The sequence below is a fragment of the Oncorhynchus nerka genome, linkage group LG27, assembly GCF_034236695.1.
Source record: "Oncorhynchus nerka isolate Pitt River linkage group LG27, Oner_Uvic_2.0, whole genome shotgun sequence".
Classification (NCBI taxonomy): Eukaryota; Metazoa; Chordata; class Actinopteri; order Salmoniformes; family Salmonidae; genus Oncorhynchus; species Oncorhynchus nerka.
In genome coordinates this window covers 65932470-65959378 of record NC_088422.1, presented here as the reverse complement: position 1 = coordinate 65959378, position 26909 = coordinate 65932470, and the positions used below count along the sequence as shown (strand labels likewise).

Sequence of the window (26909 nt, the reverse complement as noted above, 5' to 3'; positions counted from 1 at the left end):
GTTTGCTAACTGATACACATGACGAGTCAGTAGGAGGGCATATAAATTACAGCACCGCAAGCGAAGCTGAGACTCTGTGTTGCCTCTCAGTGAGACTTCTGAGCAGGAGAGAGAGAATAACATTGGCTGAGGCACTTTTTAATTTTTTTAATTGGGCAAGTCAGTTAAGAACAAATTCTTATTTTCAATGACGGCCTAGGAACAGTGGGTTAACTGCCTGTTCAGGGGCAGAACGACAGATTTGTACCTTGTCAGCTCGGGGATTTGAACTTGCAACCTTCCGGTTACTAGTCCAACGCTCTAACTACTAGGCTACTCTGCCGCCCCAACTTAAGTCAGACCTAAAACCCCTAGAATCCTATATATTGTTTAAAATGTTGTTAAAAATAATTACTTCTGTGAGAAAGACAGAGGCATGTCAGACTTTTCAATTGATATTCATTTATTCCCAACCACAGCGACACGTCAGATACGTACAGTAGCAAAATAAATGTATAACATTTGTTTAGTCAAAACTTAACGGAGAGATGGAATACATCAATTTGATGTGATGCAGAGTTGACATAAAAATAAACATTTGTGCATATTTGTTATCATCCATCTTTGTTTCTACTCTACCATTACATCCCCTTTGCCATTACATACTCTGATAGGAGTGTTTTAACCCTAGTCATTACAACGAATGAATCTGAGACGAGGCAGTTAACCCACTGTTCCCCGGGCGCCGAAGACGTGGATGTCGATTCACAGGGGTTGGGTTAAATGCGGAAGACACATTTCAGTTGAATGCATTCAGATGTACAACTGACTAGGTATCCCCCTTTCCCATATCAGGACCCCTAATGTCATCTGGGGTTTTGATGTGTCTGCTGTTTGTCATCCTTCAACATGTGACACTCCATCTGTGTGACAATTCAGGGGATATCTGTCTGCCCATTGTCCCAGTGAGGAACCTAATGATATTTCACCAGACTGTAGTTCAAAGCAGCTGTTCCACCAGGATATCAGATACAACACAATGTGTTTACAACTGACTCCAGAAAGGAACTGTCCAAGGTGCTGAACAGCATACAGATAACAAGGTGCACTTCATAAGCAGGACTATTGACGAAGCAAAAATGTACATTCATGTTTCATCACGTTTTGTACTATGATACCTAGCACAAATGAAATCTCTGAAATATTTGGTCAAACAAAATGTCTACATATTTCTAGCTATGCCATCACTACCCAGATATAACAGATCACATTCAGATGGGTGTAAGGGCTAGATGTCTGAGGAGCTTATTCCATACTGGCAGTCTGTCTTGTGAAGGCTCCCCCCCCCCTCCTCCTCCTCTCGCTTACTCGATCTTCATCCCTCTCTCTTTCTCTCCCACCCTAGCTTTCTCTCTGATGGTTTTGAAAGATATCAAACTAAATTGGATTATATTTGAAGGCAGAAGCACAGTGTCCTCACATGAAATATACATCTATATCCTTTAAAAGAGTCTAAGCCAGGATGGAGTAGACGGAAGGACATGAAAATAGCTGTGCAGCGACGCTCCCCATCCAACCTGACAGAGTGAGAGGATCTGCAGAGAAGAATGGGAGAAACTCCCCAAATACAGGTGTGCCAAGCTTGTAGCATCATACCCAAGAAGACTTGAGGCTGTAAACGCTGCCAAAGGTGCTTCAACAAAGTACTGAGTAAAGGGTCGGAATAGTTGTGTAAATATGATATTTCAGTCAAATAAAACATTTACATTTGCAAATATTTCTAAAATCCATTTTAGAATAAGGCTGTAACGTAACTGTGGAGAAAGTAAAGGGGTTTGAATACTTTCCAAATGCACTGTACTTCCAGATAAGGGTCATATACGGAAGGGTCATATTGGTGTGTAGCCCAAATGTTACAAACAGGTGGGCAGATCGGCTGTACCGACTTCAGACGAGCCCCAAGTCTCGCTCTCTCTCTCTCTCTCTCTATGCCATAGATCAAACTCCCTCAGCTGGAGTTTCTAAATTAAATCCATCATTGCATTGATTAACCATCATTCGAAATGTCTCAAACTGCCATAGATACAAGAGCTACTGCAGTTTTTTAGATACACATCAAATTCAATTGCAGGCTAGCCCTTTGCTGTGTAACGTATCAATGTTAAATCAAAACTTAAAATAAGTAAATGTTTTCATGGCTGCTGTAGAGAGAGAGAGATGGAGAGCAATCCAGCTGTGTGGCAGTGTATTGTAGCAGATAGCCGGAGCCCTCTCTCCATCTAAATGTTAATGTCATGCAATCCTCCCAGAAACACAGCGGCTAATGAGCAGGTCCACTGAATACAGTCAAGGCAAAAGTAGGAATAATGACAACATAGGAAGCACAAAGACGAAGGTGGGCTTTGTTGACCCACAACCAGCGGTGTAAAGTACTTAAGTAAAAATACAACTTAAGTCATTTTTTGGGGTGTGTGTACTTTACTATTTATATTTGTGACAACTTTTACTTTTACTTCACTACATTCCTAAAGAAAATGTACTTTTTACTCCATACATTTTCCCTGACAACAAATGCTTCCATACATTTTGAATGCTTAGCAGGACAAGAAAATGGTCCAATTCACACACTTATCAAGAGAACATCCCTGGTCTTCCCTACTACCTCTGATCTGGTGGACTCACTAAACACAAATGCTTCATTTGTAAATTATGTCGGAGTGTTGGAGTGTGCCCCTGCCTAAAAATGGTGCAGTCTGGTTTGCTTTATGAAAGGAATTTGAAATTATTCATACTGTTACATTTATTTTTGAAACTTAAGTATATTTAAAACCAAATACTTTCAGACTTTTACTCAAGTAGTATTTTACTGGGTGACTCACTTATGAGTCCTTTTCTATTAAAAGGTATCTTTACTTTTACTCAAGTATGACAATTGGGTAGTTTTTCCACCACTGCAGCAATGTACAGGACGACTGGAAATAGGTATAGCAAGGTCACACACACACACACACACCTGCAACCTCACTATGCCCACCTACATAGAATGTAATAGCCTAGCATACTACATACTGTAGGCCTACAAATTCCCAAGGACAAATAGAAGCAGACATACATGCTAACTACTATGAGAAACAAGAGTATGTAGATAACAGGGACTTTCAGACTGGATGTATGCAGAAGCTAAAGTTTTTCTCACACTTGTCACAAAGCTGCCGTCACTACTAATGATAAATGAGGCCTCTCTAGGCTACAGCCCCCCCAGTTACTTTATAAAAGAAAGAATCGAACCGAGATGAAAGAGTAATATGGATTGTTGATCTGCATGCTTTTAGTTCCACGCTTTGCTCAATTTGAAGGTGTTTTGAAGGCACAGGAGAATTCTCCTTGCCTCCCTCTTGGGGTGTTAATAAGCTTTCCTTTAGTGCCACCCATGATTTATACAGGCGTGAATGGGGCTTTCTCTAGGGGCTTCAAGGTTTTTCTTTGTTGCCAATTTTTCTTTTTCCAAAAGGTGGCTCCATTCAGCCTCTGAAAGTCTGTGTAATTGGGTTTAGTTCATTTAAATGCTAATGTCCTGGGATCTGGAAATGACATGCAGATATCACCTCATTGATTCTGAGAGACACCAGCTCGCCATTGACATAATGTCTAGAGATTTGAATCAGGGCTCCTTAAAGCTCAGATAACTCAACAGAAGCATTGGTTCCGCCTACATGACACAGATATACTTGCCGATAAAACCAGCAAATAATATAATGTGTTAGGGTTGTTACGCGGTCAAAAATCATGACAGTCTTCATCCATAACTGACGGTTATACGGTAACTGTGTCAGCCCTATAATGTACTGTAGTTAACAACATGTAAAATGGAGTTAAAGGACTGGTTCACTAAATGGCATGTTATAGAAGGGTACAAACACCTTTTCGGCGATTTCATTTGTTTTTGAGATTCTTACCCCAGTCGCAATAGACTTCCTCGTTGCTCCTTGTGCATTGTGGGGGCGTTGAAAAACAAGAACGCACCAAAAACGTTATTTTAGAAAGACACTTTATAGTGATGCAGGTCTTTAGACGTTGTACACATGAAATTGTGTCATTCAGAACTTTACCCGCATGTTATAGATTTGTTTTTCTCCTGTTGCAACTCAAGCAGTAACTCTCCTGTCCACTCTAGCAGCAGGCTACACGGAGAATGACCCAGCTGGGTAGGGGAAACCGCTCAAGTCACACAAAGTGGAATATAGCCTCGAGGATAAGGTTCAGTAGGGAAACAATGTCATGTGTACAACATCTAAAGACCTACATCGATATACTGACAGTGTGTCCGTTTCTAAAATAACTTACAGTATTTGGGTGTTTTTAGTTCATGTTTTTTTTTTGCACACCCCGACACTGCACAATGTGCAATGAGGAAGTCTATCGCGGCTGGGGTAAGTTTCTCAAAAAACAAGTGATGATTTCTAGTGTATAACACAATTTCTACACCCTTCTACTGTATAACAAGCCATTTACATCAAAAATAGAAATGCACTTCAGAAATAATTAACTAACTCTTTAAGATTATAATTTAGTACGGGTTTCAAATTGGTATAATACATAGCCTACGTAAAATAGACGCTCGTCTATATTCTCACTCCACACAGTATGTGACTCTCTCCTGGTGTATGGCATTACCTCGTTTCTCTAAAAATTTAAAGTGCCATGTCCTGGTAGCCTTGGCCCTTAAACACTGAAATAAATGTCTCAGCATTCAATCAGCACACTCAGCAAAGCCTATATGACCCAATGCCCTCCTGGTATATGAGGACTGTCAGACATCCACATCTCTCATAGCTGAAAACCATTTCATCTGGGTCATCCACCAGGGCTAGAGGTCACTGACGAGACAGACCAAATCTCCTCCAGCAGCACACAGCACCGTTCATACTTCACACTCGGCCGGGCGGGTCAGGGAGAGCAGGTGGGTGTGATTGCGTTCAGTGTGACGCCAGCAACAGACGGAAGGGGAATAACTGTGACAGGCAAGCAGTGTACAACGGTTATTGACAGAGGAGCAGGAGCATGAGGAGGAACATGCTCTCTACAAGAGACCGATATGAGTCACACACACTGTGGGAGTTATTCACAGGCGGGGGGCTGGCTCTCTCCGTTTTCCCTCTGCCAGGAAACTGCTCAGCGCACATCAAACGGCTTTCCACCCTAGCTATGAAACCCTCAAAGGCCGAATATCAGAGTGCTCCTCATTTCTCATCCCTGCAGATAAACAGCAGACTTTAAAGAAGGCGTCGGATTTTGAAGGATGATGGTTACAAATGATCAACGAGAAGGGTGTTGAATCAATATGCCACTAACCAAGCCAGCCTTGACTGCCTTGGGCCCCTCTCTGTCCTCAACACAAAGTAAAAGATCTGGAGGGGAGACCTCTAGTCTCAGATATCACGACTTGGTACTAAGTCATCCTTCCTACTATGACTTTGATTGAACAATCAAACCTCTATGTGGACCGAGAAATGATTTCCCCTTGAAGAGCCCCATCATTCATTAGACTAGACCGTGCTAACTGAACACCTGGTGGGTAAGGAAGGGTAAACGCGGTGTCTAAAAATACGGAACCGGCATCCCTCCCATCCCTCCACAGCAGGTAGGTCAGGTGGCCCTGCTAATTACCTAATCTTCCTAGCAGGGCATAATGGTGGCTGCCATCATCACTCACTAACCACTAGAGCATTTGAAAAAAAACGCCTGATGACTTGCTGTTTTTAACTTCGCTTTTATATTAATGAACATCAGTGCCTCAAGACAAAAATATAGCCACAAGCTTCAGTTTTTGAATGAACAATTCTGAATAAATGAAAAATAATCCTACTTTGAGTTCTTTAAATGATGTTCCAAAGTTGTATTTCTCTGTTCACTTTCAGCATTAGACTGAGATAGCAAAGGAGAAGAGTATTGTGAAGCCATCACACAGCATGGTATGACTAAGGGTGGGCTCGATGTTGACGGAGATCCCCAGCAAAATGCAGGAAAATGGTTTTTTAGAAACATGAAAGATTGTAATCACACAGCTTGTCCCTGTGATGCAACGACTTCAAGAAAACACGAAAATCCCCTTTCCAACATACACGTCCTGATGACATACTACAACCATCCTGGCAATTGAAAGCCCACACCAATCCCATGAAATTCAAGAACATTTTAAACTGTGGACAAGCAACTACACAAAGTGGCCATGTGATGGAATCCCTCTAAACAGTTCAGCTATTCTGAAAGGAAGGAAATACATGGGGCCATACAGGGATGTTTTAGAGTGTAAAAAGCTGTCACAATGCCACGAGATCAAAGAGTAGCCTCTGACTATACTCTCCTCATCCCAAATTCACAGCCACATCTCTCATAACACAGTCATAGCACACGGCTGACAGCTCTCCTGCAGGGTTAACATCCTGTACTAAAGGAACATTACCACAGGTTTAAAACGTCAGCTCACAGACACAATTCACACAGAGGTGTCTATTACTGAGTCACTGGCTTACTGGTGCTCTTGCATGCCGTCCCTAGGAGGGGTGCGTCACTTGAGTAGGTTGAGTCACTGACGTGATCTTCCTGTCCGTGTTGGTGCCCCCCCCCCTCTGGTTCGTGCCGTGTGGGAGATCTTCGTGGGCTATACTCAGCCTTGTCTCAGGGTAGTAAGTTGGTGGTTTGAAGATATCCCTCTAGTGGTGTGGGGACTGTGCTTTGGCAAAGTGGGTGGGTTTATATCCTGCCTGCTAGGCCCTGTCCGGGGGTATTGTCGGACGGGTCCACAGTGTCTCCCGACCCCTCCTGTCTCAGCCTCCAGTATTTATGCTGCAATAGTTGTGTCGGGGGCTAGGGTCAGTCTGTTATATCTGGAGTAGTTGTCCTGTGTGAATTTAATTATCTCTCTCCCGGAGGACCTGAGCCCTGGGACCATGCCTCAGGACTACCTGGCCTGATGACTCCTTGCTGTCCCTAGTCTGCCGGGTCGTGCTGCAGCTCCCGTTTCAACTGTTTTGCCTGCGGCTATGGAACAATGACCTGTTCACCGGACATGCTGCCTTGTCCCGGAACTGTTTTCCACTCTCTCCTCTACAGCACCTGTTGTCTCGAACTCTGAATGCTCGTCTATGAAAAGCAAACTGACATTTACTCCTGAGGTGCTGACCTGTTGCACCCTCTACAACCACTGTGATTATTATTATTTGACCCTGCTGGTCATCTGTGAACATCTTGGCCATGTACTGTTATCTCCACCTTGCACAACCAGAAGAGGACTGGCCACCCCTCAGAGCCTGGTTCCTCTCTAGGTTTCTTCCTAGGTTCCTGCCTTTCTAGGGAGGTTTTCCTAGCCACCGTGCTTCTACATCTGCATTGCTTGCTCTTTGGGGTTTTAGGCTGGGTTTCTGTATAGCACTGTGACATCGGCTGATGTAAAAAGGGCTTCATAAATACATTTGATTGAGGTGTCTGTGTGTCAAATATAAAACATATTTTTTTGCTACTTTCTGAGCCAGGTTACAAATCACGAAAATGGTTCACCTGGATTGCTATCTAAAAATCTGATCACAAAGACTGTTTTAACCAAATTACTTCTGAGCAGTAGTTTATTTATTTATTTTGAGATCGCATATGACATTTAAATGATCTGAAAACAGAAAAGCTACTGATAAAAAGGTTTCCATTTGTACTGCTACAAAAATACACTAATGTTCCAGGCAGTAATACCATGCAATAACTGGGGTAGTAATTGTCATCTCTCAAACGAGTTCCTACATTTAATCAACTCTCCAACGGATTTCCTTGGGAGCGTTGCAGGCTGAGAGACGTGCCTAGAAGCACCACAAGAGGCAGTAAAGAGTTCTCCAACCTTCAACACATCTGATCTTGGACACAACCCGCCAGGGGGCAACTGACTGGCCTTGAACATCAGTATCCTACATGACTGGCTTGCAAAGAAATAAAAGGACACATCATACATCATAAACAGCTGTCTGTGACAGTAGCTTTTGAGGTGAAAACGGTTCTGTTCAAACATAACATTTGAATTAGGCTACTATGAAGACGTAGCTTGCGCCTGTCATTCACATGACCACAGCCGAATCTAATGATCTTATCTTGATAACGTGTACAGTATAATGCTGTAAATATGGTAATAGCCATTTATCTGAAAAAACAGAGATCAAGCCTTATCTGATTCGCTTGTCCCAGTCATAATAATCATCAGCCTGAGCAGAAGGGAAACAAGATCCAAGTACAACCTCTCTCTTGGCTCTCTCTCATCCGCAAGAGTCCAATTTAGAATTCTCCTGCTGCTGCATGAATAGCATCCCAGCAGGCTGCTGCGACACAGTGTTTGTCCTTCAGCTCCTGTGGCACACATAAAACAGGAACGAGCAGAGGGGCACCCTCTCTGACGGCTGGGAGAGGGTCAGGAGAAGGCGGGCCGCCAGGCGCCAGCCAGCCAGAACGTGGAGCTGGTCTCGGACACGGAGTGAGCCCACCTGCTGGGGACCGAGGTGCCTCCAGAGCCGCACACCTTGCCCCAGCGGGCCATTTTAAAACCGGACACCTGCTCTAGGACAGAATGGCCATTTACTAAGTAGAATTTCCAAATGTGAATGTAACGTCACAATAAAGTGCCAGTATTATCACGCAAATGTTATTTGGGCACAGACGTTAATTCAATGTCTATTCCACGTTAGTTCAACGTAATTACATTGAAATATGGAAACCATGTTGATTCAACCAGAACAGTGGGTATTATGTAAAACAACCCCAAAAAATGTTGGTATTTATTCATCTTTAAAAATCAGTCATCATGTTACTGTAATCTAATTTACAGTCATCCTGAAAGCAAGATACACAACATGACCAAAGGTATGTGGACACCTGCTCGTCGAACATCTCATTCCAAAATCATGGGACATTAATATGGAGTTGGTTTCCTCTTTGCTGCTATAACAGCCTCCATTCTTCTGGGAAGGCTTTCCGCTAGATGTCAGAACATTGCTGCGGGGACTTGCTTCCATTCAACCACAAGAGCTTTAGTGTGGTTGAGCACAGATGTTGGGCGATTAGTCCTGGCTCGTAGTGGCATTCCAATTCATCCCAAAGGTGTTTTATGGGATTGAAATCAGGGCTCTGTGCAGGCCAGTCAAGTTCTTCCACACCGATCTCGACAAACCATTTCTGTATGGACCTCGCTTTGTGCATGGGAGCATTGTCATGCTGAAATAGGAAAGGGCCTTCCCCAAACTGTTGCCACAAATTTGGAAGCACAGAATCGTCTAGAATGTCGTATGTTGTAGCGTTACGATTTCCCCGCACTGGAACTAAGGGGCCTAGCCCGAACCATGAAAAACAGCCCCAGACCATTATTCCTTCTCCACCAAACTTTACAGATGGCACTATGCATTGGGGCAGGTAGTGTTCTCCTGGCATCCGCCAAACCCAGATTTGTCCGTCGGACTGCCAGATGATAAAGCGTGATTCATCACTCAGAGAACGTTTTCACTGCTCCAGAGTCCAATAGCGGCGAGCTTGACACCATTCCAGCCGACACTTGGCATTACCCGTTGATCTTAGGCTTGTATGCAGCTGCTCGGCCACAGAAACCCATTTCATGAAGCTCCCGTCGAATAGTTATTGTGCGGACATTGCTTCCAGAGGCAGTTTGGAACTCGGTATTGAGTGTTGCAACCGAGGACAGAAGATGTTTACGCGCTAGGCGCTTCAGCACTCTGCAGTTCCGTTCTGTGAGCTTGTGTGGCCTACCACTTCGACTGAGCCATTGTTGCTCCTAGACGTTTCCACTTCACAATAACAGCACTTACAGTTGACCGGGGCAGCTCTAGCAGGTCAGACTTGTTGGAAAGGTGGCATCCTATGATGGTGCCATGTTGAAAGTCACTGAGCTTTTCAGTAAGGCCATTCTACTGCAATTCTTTTCTATGGCGATTGTATGGCTGTGTGCTCGATTGTATGCACCTGTCAGCAACAGGTGTGGCTGAAATAGACGAATCCAGTCATTTGAAGGGGTGTCCACATATTTTTGTATATATAATGTGAAAAAAACATCAAGGCCTTCATTAAAATTTGTATTGAGCTAAGACTGACATCAAACCCTAAGGCAAAAATTCCAAACATGCTGTCATCAAGCTGTCATCTCACAATTCAACAGTCTTGAAGCAGTTATAATTCCTACCAAGCCTGACTAAAGGACAATCAAAATGTAATCAGAGCATGGTTTGGTCTAATTTAAAGGCCAATTTCAGATTTAGTTGGGCTTGCTTGTATGTAGGCTTTCAAATAAATTTCTTTCAATATGCAGCAGCATCAGACAGACCGGACATGAGTTGACTCCACTGAGTTTACCAACCCTGACATGTCTCCTTGAGTTTCTATAGAACAACACACCAAAAATAATTACAGTGAGTGTGTTGTCTGCTCTGTCCTTTTGTATGGCTAGATCTGGAACTGAGTGGTACACAACAGACAAAGGAAAACAACCCCAAGAGCATCAAAAGCAGACAGTTTTCATTAGCAGTCCATTTTTTGTTCATGATTATGGAGCTGGTGTGTGTGAGTGAGAGGACATAGATCACCTTACAATTACACAAGTCAACAAAATACTTTTTTCAAGATTTATCAATGGCTAATGTACTTTATTGCACAGCCTGCTACAATTATGACAACATCTGAAGTAGATGTGGCTACAGAATGTTTTTCTCCATATAACACCATGATTTTCAGATACAATTTTGACAATACATTTGTTCAGATTAGATTTATATTCCCAGCATTTAAGTAAAGGAGAATGCAGCGTGTATTGGATAATTAGACACATTTACCCGCATTAAAAGTGTGTCGAACAGGCGGTTAAAAATCCATATTGGTGAATGAGCTAGTTGCAGATGATGAGCCTATGCCATGGTTGCTGTCTGCTGTCTTCAAAAGATGCTTTAGGAATAATGGACCAAAAAACACCTTTCTTTTCGACACACCGGTAATGATAAATCAAGCATTTCTTTGTAGATAAATGAAGGCCACACTATCTTACCTGCTGAATTCAACGTTTGTTCTTCGGTCGCTCAAGTCACCTCCCTTTCAGAATTGTGAAAGCTGATGATGCTTCCAAGACACTTGCACAGGATCAGATTACATCGAGAGAAAGCGACCAGCCCCGGAATCTGAAAAATAGAAGTACCAGTTGAAGCGGCCCCGGAACGTGTATAAAGACCCCACTGCAGTTCTCCCCATTGGGTTTCCCACAGAGTTTGTGAAACACTTGTGTTTCTCCGGTCGTTACGGTGGAGTGGCGGCAACCAGAGCCGATAGACTCGAACCCCACCCAGTCACCGAGAATGAAAAGATAATGGAGAGAAAAAAATATTGGTTTACAAGAGTGCAGTGCGACCCATGATACAAAACATAATTGGCCATCCTATTTATTTTTTGTTGGTCACAGTTAATTGGCTATAGATTTGCGTTTAGCCTAACATAAATCATGCATGGACGAGAGAAAGAAAACCTCTGAATCATATTCTCTCCACTTTTCAAATCACTTTCATGCAGTGGCGGTTCTAGCTTGTATGGCTCCCTGGGCGAACCCCACCTTCAGGGCGCCCCCGCTCCCCCAAAAGCACAATTCTGCACTAACTGTAATTTTTATTCAGACATTTGGAACAACACAAATAAATAACCATAACATTTAAAACTATGTAACTATAAAAATATACACAAAAATAAGACTCATAAATATCAAAAATAAGTAACAAAGACAAATAAATCAACACATTTGTTTCTGGCACTAGAGAATCAATACATTACCCATCCCCCAACACTGTCAACCAAGAGTCAAGACTAAATCAATTGACCTTGATGGTGTGCAGACTGGTTTTATATTATTAACAATTTTGCACAAACCAGAAAAAAATGCAACAATATGTCTGCGAAACTATATATTCACAGTATTATGAATGAAGTGTGGTTTATTTGGTAGCATTTCGTAGTGTGACTAATCTTTCTCATTGCATTAGTACTGTACAAAGTTAGGGGTGCGCTATTTGATAGATTCCCCCGCTCCCCCTACCCCAGGCTTCCAGTGTGGAGACCTGAGGTCAACCTACCCCTGCCCCATCTCGTACTTCTGAGTGGGAGACCTTCCCAGGCCTACCAACAAACTAGAATCAGGGCGCCCACCACAACAAGGTTAATTGACCCACAGTCCCACACGGTGATATATCCTTGACGTGATGTAAAAATGAGCGATAGAAAATCGATCGTGCAAATGTCACCATGGGTATAGGCTACCCATGTCACCTATACCTAAATCCACCACTGCTTTTATGGTAGTGACAAAAATAACTACAATGTTATTGTTGTATAATTGGATGAGGTTAAATATTTTTTTTTAACCTAAAATTACCAGTCACATAACAGGGTGACATTTCTGTTTAAAAAAAAAACTAATTTAAAGAAATGTCATTAAATGGGGGAGAGATTGTATGTATAAACCAGTAATTCTTCCTAATGCATCAGCGGGCAGCTCATTAAGTGATCATATTGCAAAACGACATTACATAACAAAAAGAGGACGAGATTGGAAACCATCGTACTTCATATCACGCAATAAAATCCATTCATCTTTGCCTCCAGTGGCAAGTTATGAATTAATTACAATGCCGTCAGAAAGTATTCACACCCCTTGACTTTTTCCACATTAGTTGTTTTACAGCCGGAATGTAAAACAAATTAAATTGAGATTGTGTGCCACTGGCCTACACACAGTACCACATAATGTCAAAGTAGAATTATGTTTCTAGACATTTTTACAAATTAATTAAAAATGAAAAGCTGAGATGTCTTTAGTCAAAAAGTATTCAATCCCTTTGTTATGGCATGCTTAAATAAGTTCAGGAGTAAAACTTTGCTCAACAAGTCACATAAAAAGTTGCATGGACTCACTGTGTGCAATAATAGTATTTAATATGATTTTTGAATGACTACCTCATCTCTGTACCACATCCATACTATTATCTGTAAAGTCCCTCAGTCGAGCAGTGAATTTCAAAAACAGATTCAACCACAAAGACCAGGGAGATTTTCCAATGCTTCGCAAAGAAGTGCACCCATTGGCAGATGAGCATGGTGAAGTGATTAATTACACAATTGGATGGCGTATCAATGCACCCAGTCACTACAAAGATACAGGAGTCCTTCCTAACTCAGTTGCCTGAGAGGGATTTCACCATGTGGCCAATGGTAACTTTAAAACAGTTAAACTTATGTCTGTGATAGGAGAAAACTGAGGATGAACCACAACATTGTAGTTACTCCACAAAATTAACCTAATTGATAGAGAGAAATGAAGGAACGCTTTGTCTTGAATACAAAGCGTTATGTTTGGGGAAAATCTAACACAACTGAGTACGACTCTTAATATTTTCAAGCATCATCATCATCAAATTTATCAAATGTATTTATAAAGCCCTTTTTACATCAGCCGATGTCACAAAGTGCTGTACAGAAAGCATGGTGGTGGCATCGACAAGGACTACAGTTTATTTTAAATAAAAAGAAATGGAATAGAGCTAAGCACAGGCAAAATCCTAGAGGGAAACCTGATTCGATCTGCTTTCCAACAGACACTGGGTGACAAATTCACCATTCAACAGGACAATGTAAAACACAAGACCAAATATACACTGGAGTTGCTTACCAAGACAACATTGAATGTTCCCGAGTGGACCAGTTAAAGTTGACTTAAAAATTGTCTTGAAAATCTATGGCAAGACATGAAAACATCTTGGCAGAGCTTGAATCCTCTTTTAAAGAATAATGTGCAAATATTGTACAATCCAGGTGAACAAAGCTCTTGGAGACTTACCCAGAAGGACTCACAGCTGTTATCTGTGTCAGAGGGTTGAATACTTATGTAACCAGGATACAGCACCAGTCAAAAGTTTTAGAACACCTACTTATTCAAGGGTTTTTCTTTATACTATTTTCTACATTGTAGAATAATAGTAAAGACATCAAAACTATGAAATAACACATTTGGAATCATGTAGTAAGAAAAAAGTGTCCAATCAAAATATATTTTATATTTCAGATTCCTCAAATAGCCAGCTTTGCACACTCTTGGCATTCACAACCAGCTTCATGAGGTAGTCACCTGGATTGCATTTCAATTAACAGGTGTGCATTCTTAAAAGTTCATTTGTGGAATTTCTTTCCTTCTTACTGCATTTGAATCAGTCAGTTGTGCTGTGACAGGGTGGGGGGTATACAGAAAATAGCCTTATTTGGTAAAAGACCAAGTCTATATTATGGCAAGAACAGCTCAAATAAGCAAAGAGAAATGACAGTCCATCATTACTTTAAGACATGAAGATCAGTCAATAAGGGACATTTCAAGAACTTTGAAAGTTTCTTCAAGTGCAATTGCAGAAACCATCAAGCGCTATGATGAAGTTGGCTCTTGTAAAGACCGCCACAGGAAAGGAAGACCCAGAGTTACCTCTGCTGCAGAAGATAAGTTGTTCTAGGCACCAGACTGGTGACAAATTATTGGCAAAGCTACTGAATGTGCGTATTTCACATCAAATTCAACTATTACATGTTTAACACCGCAGAAAGTCAGCGACATAAACACATTGCCTGAAATGTAGTTCCAAAACAAGAGCCTGACTAATGTAATTAGGAATATATGCTGAGGGCTATGAATTGATATTCATGCGGAAACTGTGAGGAGGTTCCTTTTGCATTTCTTCACTCCAATTCCTAACAGCCTGGAGAACTATGGCACTGAGGAAATAAGAAAAGCCTGCTGCAACACTAAAGATAAGACTGGACAGGCTTCTTAAAATGTTCATGCAATTAAGCTGAAATGCTTTTAGTACACTGAAACAACTTTATTACACTCAATATGCTTATCAGTTCATACATTTTTATATTAAGACATTTGTCCTGTTGCATAGCAAGTTCAAATTAGATTTCCAGAAGTTGCAAATCAAAAGGCCATTTTGCTTTTCTTCACAATGAGAGAGCATTCCTCTGAGAGCCAGCTGAAAGGTGCATACTTATTGAATTCGCTCCAAATAAATATTTCCACAGCAACTCTGTTTAAATCTGTGTGAAAATAAGTTATTTCATGTAAAAACATTTATCTATGTACATGTTAAAATGAATTAATACATGTGAATTTCCTCACCATAAGTGCTTAGAGTCGATCATAGAATTTATTCACAGCAGAGGCAAATAGACACTTAGTTTTAAGGCAGATAAAGCTTTTTTTATTGTTAAAGGAAAACAAACCAATACACTACCGGTCAAAAGTTTCAGAACACCTACTCATTCAAGGGTTTTTCTTTATTTTTGACTATTTTCTACATTATAGAATAATACTGAAGACATCAAAACTATGAACTAACACATGGAATCATGTAGTAACTACAAAAAGTGTTAAACAAATCCAACTATATTTTATGCACTCAAATGCATTTCAATTAACGGGTGTGCCTTCATAAAAGTTCATTTGTGGAATTTCTTTCCTTCTTAAAGCGTTTGAACCAATCAGTTGTGTTGTGACATGGTGGGGGGTATACAGAAGATAGCCTTATTTGGTAAATGACCAAGTCCATATTATTGCAAGAACAGCTCAAAAAAGCAAAGAGAAACGTCAAGACATGAAGGTCAGTCAATACGGAACATTTCAAGAACTTTGAACATTTGTTCCAAGTGCAGCCGCAAAAACCATCTAGCGATATGATGAAACTGGCTCTCATGAGGACCGCCACAGGAATGGAAGACCCAGAGTTACCTCTGCTGCAGAGGATAAGTTCATTAAAGTTACCAGCCTCAGAAATTGCAGCTCAAAGAAATGCTTCAGAGTTGAAGTAACAGACTCTCCTCTGAACAGTTGATGTTGAGATGTCTGTGTGAATCAGGCCTTCATGGTCGAATTGCTGCAAAGAAACCACTACTAAAGGACACCAAGAAGAATAGACTTGCTTGGGCCAAAAAACCCGAGCAATGGCCATTAGACCGGTGGAGATTTGTCCTTTGGTCTCGAGTCCAAATTGGAGATTTTTGGTTCCAACCGCCATGTCTTTGTGAGATGCGGTGTGGGTGAACGGATGATCTCTGCATGTGTATTTCCCACAGTAAAGCATGGAGGAGGAGGTGTTATAGTGTGGGAGTGCTTTGCTGGTGACACTGTGATTTATTTAGAATGAACCAGCATGGCTACCACAGCATTCTGCAACAATACAACATCACATCTGGTTTGGGCTTAGTGAGAGTATCATTTGTTTTTCCAACAGGACAATGACTCAACACACCTCCAGGATGTATAAGGGCTAATTTAACAAGAAGGAGAGTGATGGAGTGTTGCATCAGATGACCTGGCCTCCACAATCCCCTACCTCAACCAAATTGAGATGGTTTGGGATGAGTCGGACAGCAGAGTGAAGGAAAAGCAGCCAACAAGTGCTCAGCAATATGTGGTAACCCCTTCCAAGACGGTTGGAAAAGCATTCCAGGTGAAGCTGGTTGAGATAATGCCAAGAGTGTGCAAAGCTGTCATCAAGGCAAAGAGCGGCTATTTTTATATACATTTTGATTTGTTTAACACTTTTTTTGTTACTACATGATTCCATGTGTTATTTCATAGTTGATGTCTTCTCACTATTATTCTACAATGTAGAAAATAGTATAAAGATAAACCCTTGAATAAGTAGGTGTTCTAAAACTTTTGACCAGTAGTGTATATATTATATTTCATAGATCAATGCCCTGCTATTATACATATAAAAAATGTTACCTTTGCTATCATTATTACTGGTGGAAAAAGCGCAATAATAAATCAATTTTCAAACCGGCTAATTGTGAACTACAGAGTTTGAGACCTGTGGGTATTCAAGCTTGCTCCAGTTCCACAAGTACACCATCAGTCTTTTGGGTGGAGGAACATGACAGGTTTCCCATGAGCGCCTATCCGTGGTTCAGCTGACAGGGTTCTAATGTTCCTAGCCTTCAGATCCACTATCGCTGCATTGATATCATCAACCTGAAATCACAAAATAACATACAATATGATTACATTAGAGAACAGATGAGGGGACAAGGATAGAGAGAGTGAACACAACCCATTCATGTGGGCTGAACAGCATATGCAGCATTGCTAAGACTGACTCACCTCAATGCAGATATGGTGCATCCCACCAGATTTGTTCTTCTGTAGGAAGCCTGCAATGGGGCTCTTCTCCCCGAGTGGGTGCAGCAGTTCCAGCTTTGTGTTACCCAGCTCCACAAAGACAGTGTAGACTCCATGCTCAGGAAGGGGAACTTTATCGCTGACCTGAGCCCCCAGTACATCTCTGTAAAGAGCAGTGGCTTTCTCCATGTCTGGCACAGCTATAGCGATGTGATTTAGCCTTCCCAGTTTCCATACAGATCCTGGAATACCTTGGCAGAGTGGTGTTGAGTTTGAAATTGTCCTCAGCATTGGAGAACAAGTGTGACGAACACATTTTGAGAGACCTGTAACTAAATAAATAAATTATTTAGTTCAGCCATACTAATCCATACAGTTTTTTGATGAGTACGAATCGTATTTGATTGAAAATGCTACCTGGATATGTCAAGTAGCTAGCAACAGGAAACACTTGCTAAAAGTAATTCTGCACTAACAACGGTGGATTTAGCTTACGTTGTTGTGTAGCCCGAGATAAAGGTCTAAAGAGACTGTTTCTTACATGTGAAACAATATTTATCAGCTGCAAGATGGCTAACAACAACAGATAGCTATCTATACGTACGTGCAACCTTCAACACCGACGCCGCCATATTTTCGAAGATTCGTGCAACGTAGGATAGCGAATTGCTTTGAATGTCAAGACAATGGGATAGAGTACACGTATATTGCTTTTCAATTAAACCCCGTACATTGCCATTGTAAATACAGTTATGTGGGATATTAATGTTGTCTATCCAGCTATCTACGTCTAAACCTGACCTGCTATCCGGATCTTTATAGCACAACAGATTGTTTCCGGGGGGGAGAATATGTTCTTGTTATACACATGTTCCCATGTGAGCAAAAACGATGGCTACCGGGGACATAGGTAACACGTTGGAGGGCTGTTTAAAGCTACTCAACATAAAAAACTGCATATCCAGAACATTTTCTTATGTAAGTGCAACATTTCTATAATAATATCTCGATATGTTTAACTTAAAATCAATTAATTCACTTGCTGCCATCGTTACACAATGCTAAGGCTAGCTAGCATCTATCAAATCAAAGTTTATTTGTCACGTGTGCCGAATACTTTTTATTTTATTTATTTATCCGTTATTTTACCAGGTAAATTGACCGAGAACACGTTCTCATTTGCAGCAACGACCTGGGGAATAGTTACAGGGGAGAGGAGGGGAATTAATGAGCCAATTGTAAACTGGGGATTATTAGGTGACCGTGATGGTTTGAGGGACAGATTGGGAATTTAGCCAGGACACCGGGGTTAACACCCCTACGATAAGTGCCATGGGATCTTTAATGACCTCAGAGAGTCAGGACACCCATTTAACGTCCCATCCGAAAGATGGAACCCTACACAGTGCAGTGTCTCCAATCACTGCCCAGGGGCATTGGGATATTTTTTTAGACCAGAGGAAAGTGCCTCCTACTTGCCCTCCAACACCACTTCCAGCAGCATCTGGTCTCCAATCCAGGAACTGACCAGGACCAACCCTGCTTAGCTTCAGAAGCAAGCCAGCAGTGGTATGCAGGGTGGTATGCTGCTGGCGACAAGTGAAGGTAGACCTTACAGTGAAATGCTTACTTACAGGCTCTAACCAATAGTGCAGGAGAAAAAAGGTGTGTGTGTGTGTAGTAGGTAAGTAAGTAAAGAAAAAAAAAAACTGTAAAAAGACATTTGAAAATAACAATAGCAAGGCTATATACAGACACCGGTTAGTCAGGCTTATTGAGGTAGTATGTACATGTAGGTATGGTTAAAGTGAATTTGCATATATGATGAACAGAGAGTAGCAGTAGCATAAAAAGTGGGGGGGGGGACACAATGCAGATAGCCCGGTTAGCCAATGTGCGGGAGCTCTGGTTGGTCGGGCCAATTGAGGTAGTATGTACATTAATGTATAGTTAAAGTGACTATGCATATATGATAAACAGAGAGTATCAGCAGCGTAAAAGAGGGGTTGGGGGCGCACAATGCAAACAGTCTGGGTAACCATTTGGTTACCTGTTCAGGAGTCTTATGGCTTGGGGGTAAAAACTGTTGAGAAGCCTTTTTGTCCTAGACGTGGCACTCCGGTACCGCTTGCCATGCGCTAGTAGGGAGAACAGTCTATGACTGGGGTGGCTGGGGTCTTTGACAATTTTTAGGGCCTTCCTCTGACACCACCTGGTGTAGAGGTCCTGGATGGCAGGCAGCTTTGCCCCAGTGATGTACTGGGCCGTACGCACTAACCTCTGTAGTGCCTTGTGGTCGGAGGCCGAGCAATTGCCGTATCAGGCAGTGATGCAACCGGTCAGGATGCTCTCGATGTTGCAGCTGTAGAACCATTTGAGGATCTCAGGACCCATGCCAAATCTTTTTAGTTTCCTGAGGGGGAATAGGCTTTGTCATGCCCTCTTCACGACTGTCTTGGTGTGTTTGGACCATTCTAGTTTGTTGTTGATGTGGACACCAAGGAACTTGAAGCTCTCAACCTGCTCCAGTACAGCCCCGTCGATGAGAATGGGGGCGTGCACGGTGCTCCTTTTCCTGTAGTCCACAATCATCTCCTTAGTCTTGGTTACGTTGAGGGATAGGTTGTTATTCTGGCCAGGTCTCTGACCTCCTTCCTATAGGCTGTCTCATCGTTGTCGGTGATCAGGCCTACCACTGTTGTGTCGTCTGCAAACTTAATGATGGTGTTGGAGCAAGCAACCATCTGCAAGCATTCCCTGTTTGGTTAGCTAGAACACATCAAATATTCTTATAGATAGCCCAGCAGCACCGATTCACTTGATTCTAGTAATTTAGCTACCCTTGATTAGTGTGGGTACTGGGATAGAACAAAACCCTGCACGCCCTGTGGTTTTCAAGGCCAGGGTTGGTTGAAGAAGACTGTTAACGTTATTAACCACTACTACTTGAAGAATACTGTTAACAACAATTGCTTTTTGTATTTTTTCTTTGTGTATAGTGTTCACTTAGTGAAGACATAGAAGGGGAGATGAGAGATGGAGATTTGGAAGATGAAGATTGGCAAGGAGAAGAACCACCCATGCTTAAAACTGCTATGGATTACTTGAGAAGGGATAACACAGACGAGGACTCTGATATAGATTTTGATGTGGACGCATTAGAAAAACAAGCTCAACAGAAGAAATGCTCAGCAGGGAGAGAGTCAAACCACTGGGTCCTCCATCAGAAGTTGATGACCAGTTCTTCAAGCTCTCAGAGATGGAGTCCTTCTGGACGATATGGACAGAAGGGAGGGGAAGGAGGGGGATGGTGATGTAGACTACTTCCAGGACTTGCCCTCTGGAGATGAAGATGATGGCGTAGACCTCTTCAGTGAAGATGTTTCTTCCAAAAAAAACACAAAAAAACAAGCACAGTATGTATCATATAGTTTTTCTCTCTGCCAGACCTAGCTACTATTCAGCTACTTGTGTTTGGTGGTGTTTCTGGTCATTATTGTAGACAAACACACTGAATTCCTATTAATGTATTATGCTCTTTCTGTAGCTGAAAAGTTCCAGGAATCTGAAGTACAAAGACTTCTTTGATGCTGTGGATGATGATCCTGCGCAAACAGCTGACCAATCAGATGCAGAGGATGAGGACAACAGTATGGATGGACTGCAAGAAGATGATGATGAAGAAGAAAATGAGTAAGTGGCTGATGCAGGAATCTCATGTGAATGTCATGGTTGGAATTGCATTAATAGGGAATATAAGGGCAGGGATATTTATTTTGTACTTAAGATAAGAGTTGTTTGTTCCTTTGCTGTTTTAGGGACTTCGTTGAGGATGACGGGTGACCTTTAACCTACCTGCAGAAAGTGATGACAGTGAGGGAGAAGACATGGTCGGACATCTTTGGAGGAAAGTCTCAAAATGCAACAAAACCTGAATCCAAATTATCCTTTGAGAAACGACAAGACAAGGCAAGCTTTTCCTCGAGGGCTGTTTTAGAATATCTAAATTAGGTTGGGTGTCATTTCATTGACTATTTTTTTCATCTTTATGTAGCAGACTAATGAAATTGTAAATTCTTACCTTACACAGATGGCTGAAAAGATCCAGGATTTGGAAAAGGCTGCCATGGGAGAAAAGCCATGGCAACTAACAGGAGATGTGTCTGCTCAGACTCGTCCAGAGAACAGCCTTCTTGAGGTGGATGTGGCATTTGACTCGGCCTCCAGGATGGGTACGTACCACATGCTTGTCAGTCTGTTCAGTTTAAGCTGTCAGTCCCATTGGAGAAGGTTTAGTATTTTACTTACTGCAAGTTTGTGTGCCAGAGAGGGTGCTTGTTCAGTCAGGTAACATTTGCTCTGTTTTCTCTCAGCCCCTGCTGTAACAGAGGAAACCACTTTGCAGCTGGAAGACATCATCAAGCAGAGGATTAAAGACCAGGTCAGTGTCTAGACGGGTCGGTTGTTTAGCAACAAAAACGACGCATGCTCAACTATGGGGCAAAACAGACTGGGTTGGCTTAGATGTAAACTATATTTAGTCGCCAATGTTTATTGAAAACATACATTTTCACAATGAGAATTGTCTTTCAAGTACATCGTTATAGTTGTTGGTTAGCTAGCTAGTGAATTTGAGCCATTTTAGCTTAGACATCAGTCAAAACACCTCAAAACAAGACATAGTATCGAGAACAAGATGAAACTAGCTGAAAAGAGTCACCTATGATTCCCCACATGGCAGCTTCTTGTCATTGTTGATAACTACTGTATCTGGCCATTCAGAATCACAACAACACACCAACGTCTGCACCATTTAATCGCGTGCATCGTTTTCGTGACGTTGTCAGCTAACACCATAGTACCCTCCAAGCTCGTCATCAAGCTCAAGACCCTGGGACTCGACCCCGCCCTGTGCAACTGGGTACTGGACTTCCTGACGTGCCGCCCCCAGGTGGTGAGGGTAGGCAACAACATCTCCACCCCGCTGATCCTCAACACTGGGGCCCCACAAGGGTGCGTTCTGAGCCCTCTCCTGTACTCCCTGTTCACCCACGACTGCGTGGCCACGCACGCCTCCAACTCAATCATCAAGTTTGCGGACGACACAACAGTGGTAGGCTTGATTACCAACAACGACGAGACGGCCTACAGGGAGGAGGTGAGGGCCCTCGGAGTGTGGTGTCAGGAAAATAACCTCACACTCAACGTCAACAAAACTAAGGAGATGATTGTGGACTTCAGGAAACAGCAGAGGGAACACCCCCCTATCCACATCGATGGAACAGTAGTGGAGAGGGTAGTACGTTTTAAGTTCCTCGGCATACACATCACAGACAAACGGAATTGGTCCACTCACACAGACAGCATCGTGAAGAAGGCGCAGCAGCGCCTCTACAACCTCAGGAGGCTGAAGAAATTCGGCTTGTCACCAAAAGCACTCACAAACTTCTACAGATGCACAATCAAGAGCATCCTGGCGGGCTGTATCACCGCCTGGTACGGCAACTGCTCCGCCCACAACCGTAAGGCTCTCCAGAGGGTAGTGAGGTCTGCACAACGCATCACCGGGGGCAAACTACCTGCCCTCCAGGACACCTACACCACCCGATGTTACAGGAAGGCCATAAAGATCATCAAGGACAGCAACCACCCGAGCCACTGCCTGTTCACCCCGCTATCATCCAGAAGGCGAGGTCAGTACAGGTGCATCAAAGCTGGGACCGAGAGACTGAAAAACAGCTTCTATCTCAAGGCCATCAGACTGTTAAACAGCCACCACTAACATTGAGTGGCTGCTGCCAACACACTGACTCAACTCCAGCCACTTTAATAATGGGAATTGATGGGAAATGATGTAAAATATATCACTAGCCACTTTAAACAATGCTACCTAATATAATGTTTACATACCTTACATTATTCATCTCATATGTATACGTATATACTGTACTCTATATCATCTACTGCATCCTTATGTAATACATGTATCACTAGCCACTAACTATGCCACTTTGTTTACATACTCATCTCATATGTATATACTGTACTCGATACCATCTACTGTATCTTGCCTATGCTGCTCTGTACCATCACTCATTCATATATCTTTATGTACATATTCTTTATCCCCTTACACTGTATAAGACAGTAGTTTTGGAATTGTTAGTTAGATTACTTGTTGGTTATTACTGCATTGTCGGAACTAGAAGCACAAGCATTTCGCTACACTCGCATTAACATCTGCTAACCATGTTTATGTGACAAATAAGATTTGATTTTATTTGATTTAACCCGTCTCTAGAGACAACTCAATCTTGACAACAAACTGAACAACTATTTTCAGTTGAATCCAGCTGAATATGTCATCATCGTTTCATTAAATGGGTCGAACAAGTATAGGTCTATTTCGTTCCGATGTAACCACATTGGGACATTTCAAAGGTGTGTATTTTTTTCCAAGGTGTGGGATGATGTGTGCAAGGAGAAGCCTACGGAAGAGGTATTTGAGTAGAAGAAGAGGCTGACTCTGGACCATGAGAAGAGCAAGCTGAGCCTTGCAGAGGTTTATGAGTAAGAGTACCTCAAGCAGAATCAGGTAGTTATTCCATTATATTTTAGTGTGAACATACTTGGCTTTTCTCTATATTGCAATTAATACATTTTTTGTTTGTTGAATGAATTATTTATATTATTTATATCTATTTCCCTTGTATTTCAGCAGAAGACAGAGGACGGAGAAATTCAAAAGCTTGTGGATTCTCTATTCCTTAAACTTGACGCTCTCTCTAACTTCCACTTCACACCCAAACTGGTGAGTTTTCCTGTCAATGTTTCCATGTGCCCTGGATACTGCAAAGCTGCAGCTGGCTCAAAACAAAGCAGCACGCCTTACCCTTAACTGCACACATAGAACTAACATCAGCAACATGATAGTCTTTCATGGTTAACGGTTGAGGAGAAATGGACTACTTCTCTTCTAGTCGTTTTAAGAAACAGTTGTGTGTTGACAATGCCTAACCTTTTGTATAATCTATTTGCATAGACTTCAAACAGACATGCATGACACTCCACTATGGGTTTCTTCATGGTACCCAAACCAAAAACAGATTTATTGTGTCCCTCAGTTATGTATAGAGCTATGTCATTGTGGAACGCTCTGCCACCAGAGGTTACACAGGCAAAAAGCAAGTTTAGCTTTAAAACATCATCTTGTATCACAGCACTGCTCCTCTTTCTAAAGATCTAATTGAACTGTACCGTATATATGAATAGTGTATAAGTAGTATTTTTGTTGTCTCTGTGTCTTTCCTATATGTAACTTTAAAAAAGAAAATAATTAATGTCTTATGTTCTTGTCTATTACTGTTCTGTACTTTGTCATGTATTTGTACGTTTTATGTGGACCTCAGGAAGAGTAGCTGCTGCATGTAGAGTAGCTAATGGGGATCCTAATAAATTAAACACTAGCATTTGCATGACAACCATAATTTATGCTTGTCTTTTAAATATGGTATATTTAAGCAATAAGGGACGAGGGGGTGTGGTATATTGCCAATATACCATGGCTACGGGCTGTTAAGCACGACGCAACGTGGAGTGCCTAGACAATACATGTTTTTTCATACCTGTGGTATACAGTGCTATACAAGAGCTTTCAGACAATCAGGGTTTGAACAACCCCATTTATAATGAAGGATTTTGTACAAATGGAAACGCTTTTTACACCATATTGATATGTTTGACCTTTTCTTTGTGTCCTGCAGCCTGTTCCGTTCCTTTTTTGCCCTCTATTGCTATGGAGGAAGTTGTGCTAGTAATGCCACTCTATTGGCTCCAGAGGAAGTCAAGGTTAGTCATACATCCCTTTCCAATATGTTTAATGTTATGAGAAATCATATTCTAGTAGAGTACACTGACGCGTACAAAAGCATTCAAGTGTTGAAGTCAACCAATGTACTTCTGTGTTATCTACCATATTAGCCTTTTAGTAGATTATTCTGAGGACAGGGTAACACTATTTCCTTTCTGATCTTAGGAGAAGAACAAGGCTGGCGACGTGCTGGTTGACTCTGAAAAGACCTCCACAGACAAGAAACGAGAGAGACGCAAGAAGAAGAAGAAGGTGAAGAGCATCAAGATGAAGGAGAAGAGACGGAAACTGAAGGACAGAACTGGAGAGAATAAGAATCAATCAAAGGCAGAGGTGGCAGAAAACCTCAAGAAACTCACAAAGGGAGGCAAAGCAACATTATTAAAGGTCAGTGTTTTCTTTCTCTCTTCATGTCTCATTTTTATATTTAGTTAACCTTGTCTTTCAAATGCAAGCACCTCCATTATATTTCTTTGTGATCAATATAGACTGACAAGGCCATTGTGTTCTCCACACATTTTCATTTGTATTTATTACAATAGCTAGGATTCAGCTGTCTGTCACAGTTGCAAATAGTTTTGTAAAAATATATATTTTTTAATTTGTTCTCTGTTCAAGGATGAGGGGAAGGATAAAGCTCTCCACTCCTCCTCCGCCTTCTTCTCCCAACTACAAGACCAAGTGAAGAGCCAGATCAAAGGAGCCAAGGACCCAGGCTCCAAGAATAAGAAACACAAAGAAGTCTCAGCCAGCAAATTCAAGTTGTAGCATTTATTATGATGCATGTGTTATGATAATTCATATTTCTTGGTACAGATTTTTTTAAACAGGAAGCTGCAATTTGTTAAACAGTGGTCGATAGTTTGTAATTTGCAATAATAATAAAAGCAATAATAATTTAAAAAACAAAGCTTGCATGCTGTAATTTATTCTTTTTGTGACCAATTAGATTCACACTTTTAATCTGTTCAGCTAATCGATCTGTGGGCAGCAGGTAAAACATCTGCTGATGTGCCCATGGGCAAGGCACTTAACCATAATTTGCTCCAGGGTTGCGATACGATTATGGCTGACCCTGTAAAACGGGTGCCAAACTCATTCCATGGAGGACCTAGTGTTTTTCGTTTCAATCAAGACCTAGACAACCAGATCAAATCAAATTTATTTATATAGCCCTTCATACATCAGCTGATATCTCAAAGTGCTGTACAGAAACCCAGCCTAAAACCCCAAACAGCAAGCAATGCAGGTGTAGAAGCACGGTGGCTAGGAAAAACTCTAGAAAGGCCAAAACCTAGGAAGAAACCTAGAGAGGAACCAGGCTATGTGGGGTGGCCAGTCCTCTTCTGGCTGTGCCGGGTGGAGATTATAACAGAACATGGCCAAGATGTTCAAATGTTCATAAATGACCAGCATGGTTGAATAATAATAAGGCAGAACAGTTGAAACTGGAGCAGCAGCACGGCCAGGTGGACTGGGGACAGCAAGGAGTCATCATGTCAGGTAGTCCTGGGGCATGGTCCTAGGGCTCAGGTCCTCCGAGAGAGAGAAAGAAGGAGAGAATTAGAGAACGCACACTTAGATTCACACAGGACACCGAATAGGACAGGAGAAGTACTCCAGATATAACAAACTGACCCTAGCCCCCCAACACATAAACTACTGCAGCATAAATACTGGAGGCTGAGATAGGAGGGGTCAGGAGACACTGTGGCCCCATCCGAGGACACCCCCGGACAGGGCCAAACAGGAAGGATATAACCCCACCCACTTTGCCAAAGCACAGCCCCCACACCACTAGAGGGATATCTTCAACCACCAACT

General features: G+C 42.0%; 2 protein-coding genes and 1 pseudogene across 3 annotated transcripts in view; 1 reads left to right on the top strand and 2 right to left on the bottom strand.

The window, feature by feature from the left end:
- apba2b (amyloid beta (A4) precursor protein-binding, family A, member 2b) overlaps positions 1 to 11135 on the bottom strand; it is a 70605-nt gene extending 59470 nt beyond the window's left edge. Inside the window, exon 1 of the mRNA XM_029639025.2 lies at positions 11057 to 11135. The gene's annotated coding sequence lies outside the window, so the exon portion shown is untranslated. The remainder of the gene's footprint in view (positions 1 to 11056) is intronic.
- A 4085-nt stretch (positions 11136 to 15220) lies between these two features.
- On the bottom strand, positions 15221 to 17902 carry LOC115112171 (methylmalonyl-CoA epimerase, mitochondrial-like). Of its 2 annotated transcripts, none has more exons than XM_029639020.2 (3): positions 17820 to 17902; positions 17198 to 17547; positions 15221 to 17068 (listed from the first exon to the last, which is right to left on the bottom strand). In XM_029639020.2, exons 1-3 carry the CDS (start codon positions 17845 to 17847, stop codon positions 16949 to 16951), a joined length of 498 nt encoding a protein of 165 aa, XP_029494880.1. In that variant the 5' UTR covers positions 17848 to 17902; the 3' UTR covers positions 15221 to 16948. The 2 variants fall into 2 exon arrangements, with proteins under 2 accessions (XP_029494880.1, XP_029494882.1); XM_029639022.2 differs by having other exon boundaries at positions 17198 to 17541; positions 17820 to 17901.
- A 204-nt stretch (positions 17903 to 18106) lies between these two features.
- LOC115112525 (U3 small nucleolar ribonucleoprotein protein MPP10-like) lies at positions 18107 to 26361 on the top strand (annotated as a pseudogene).
- Positions 26362 to 26909: the final 548 nt, after the last annotated feature.

Bases quoted from the DNA above. Each gene is read 5' to 3' on its own strand.
- LOC115112171 (XM_029639020.2), bottom strand. From the start codon at position 17,847: ATGGCGGCGTCGGTGTTGAAGGTTGCAC. The intron at 17,548-17,819 runs GTACGTATAGAT...TTATTTATTTAG, and splicing joins GTCGGTGTTGAAGGTTGCAC to TTACAGGTCTCTCAAAATGT. The intron at 17,069-17,197 runs GTGAGTCAGTCT...TTGTGATTTCAG, and splicing joins TGCACCATATCTGCATTGAG to GTTGATGATATCAATGCAGC.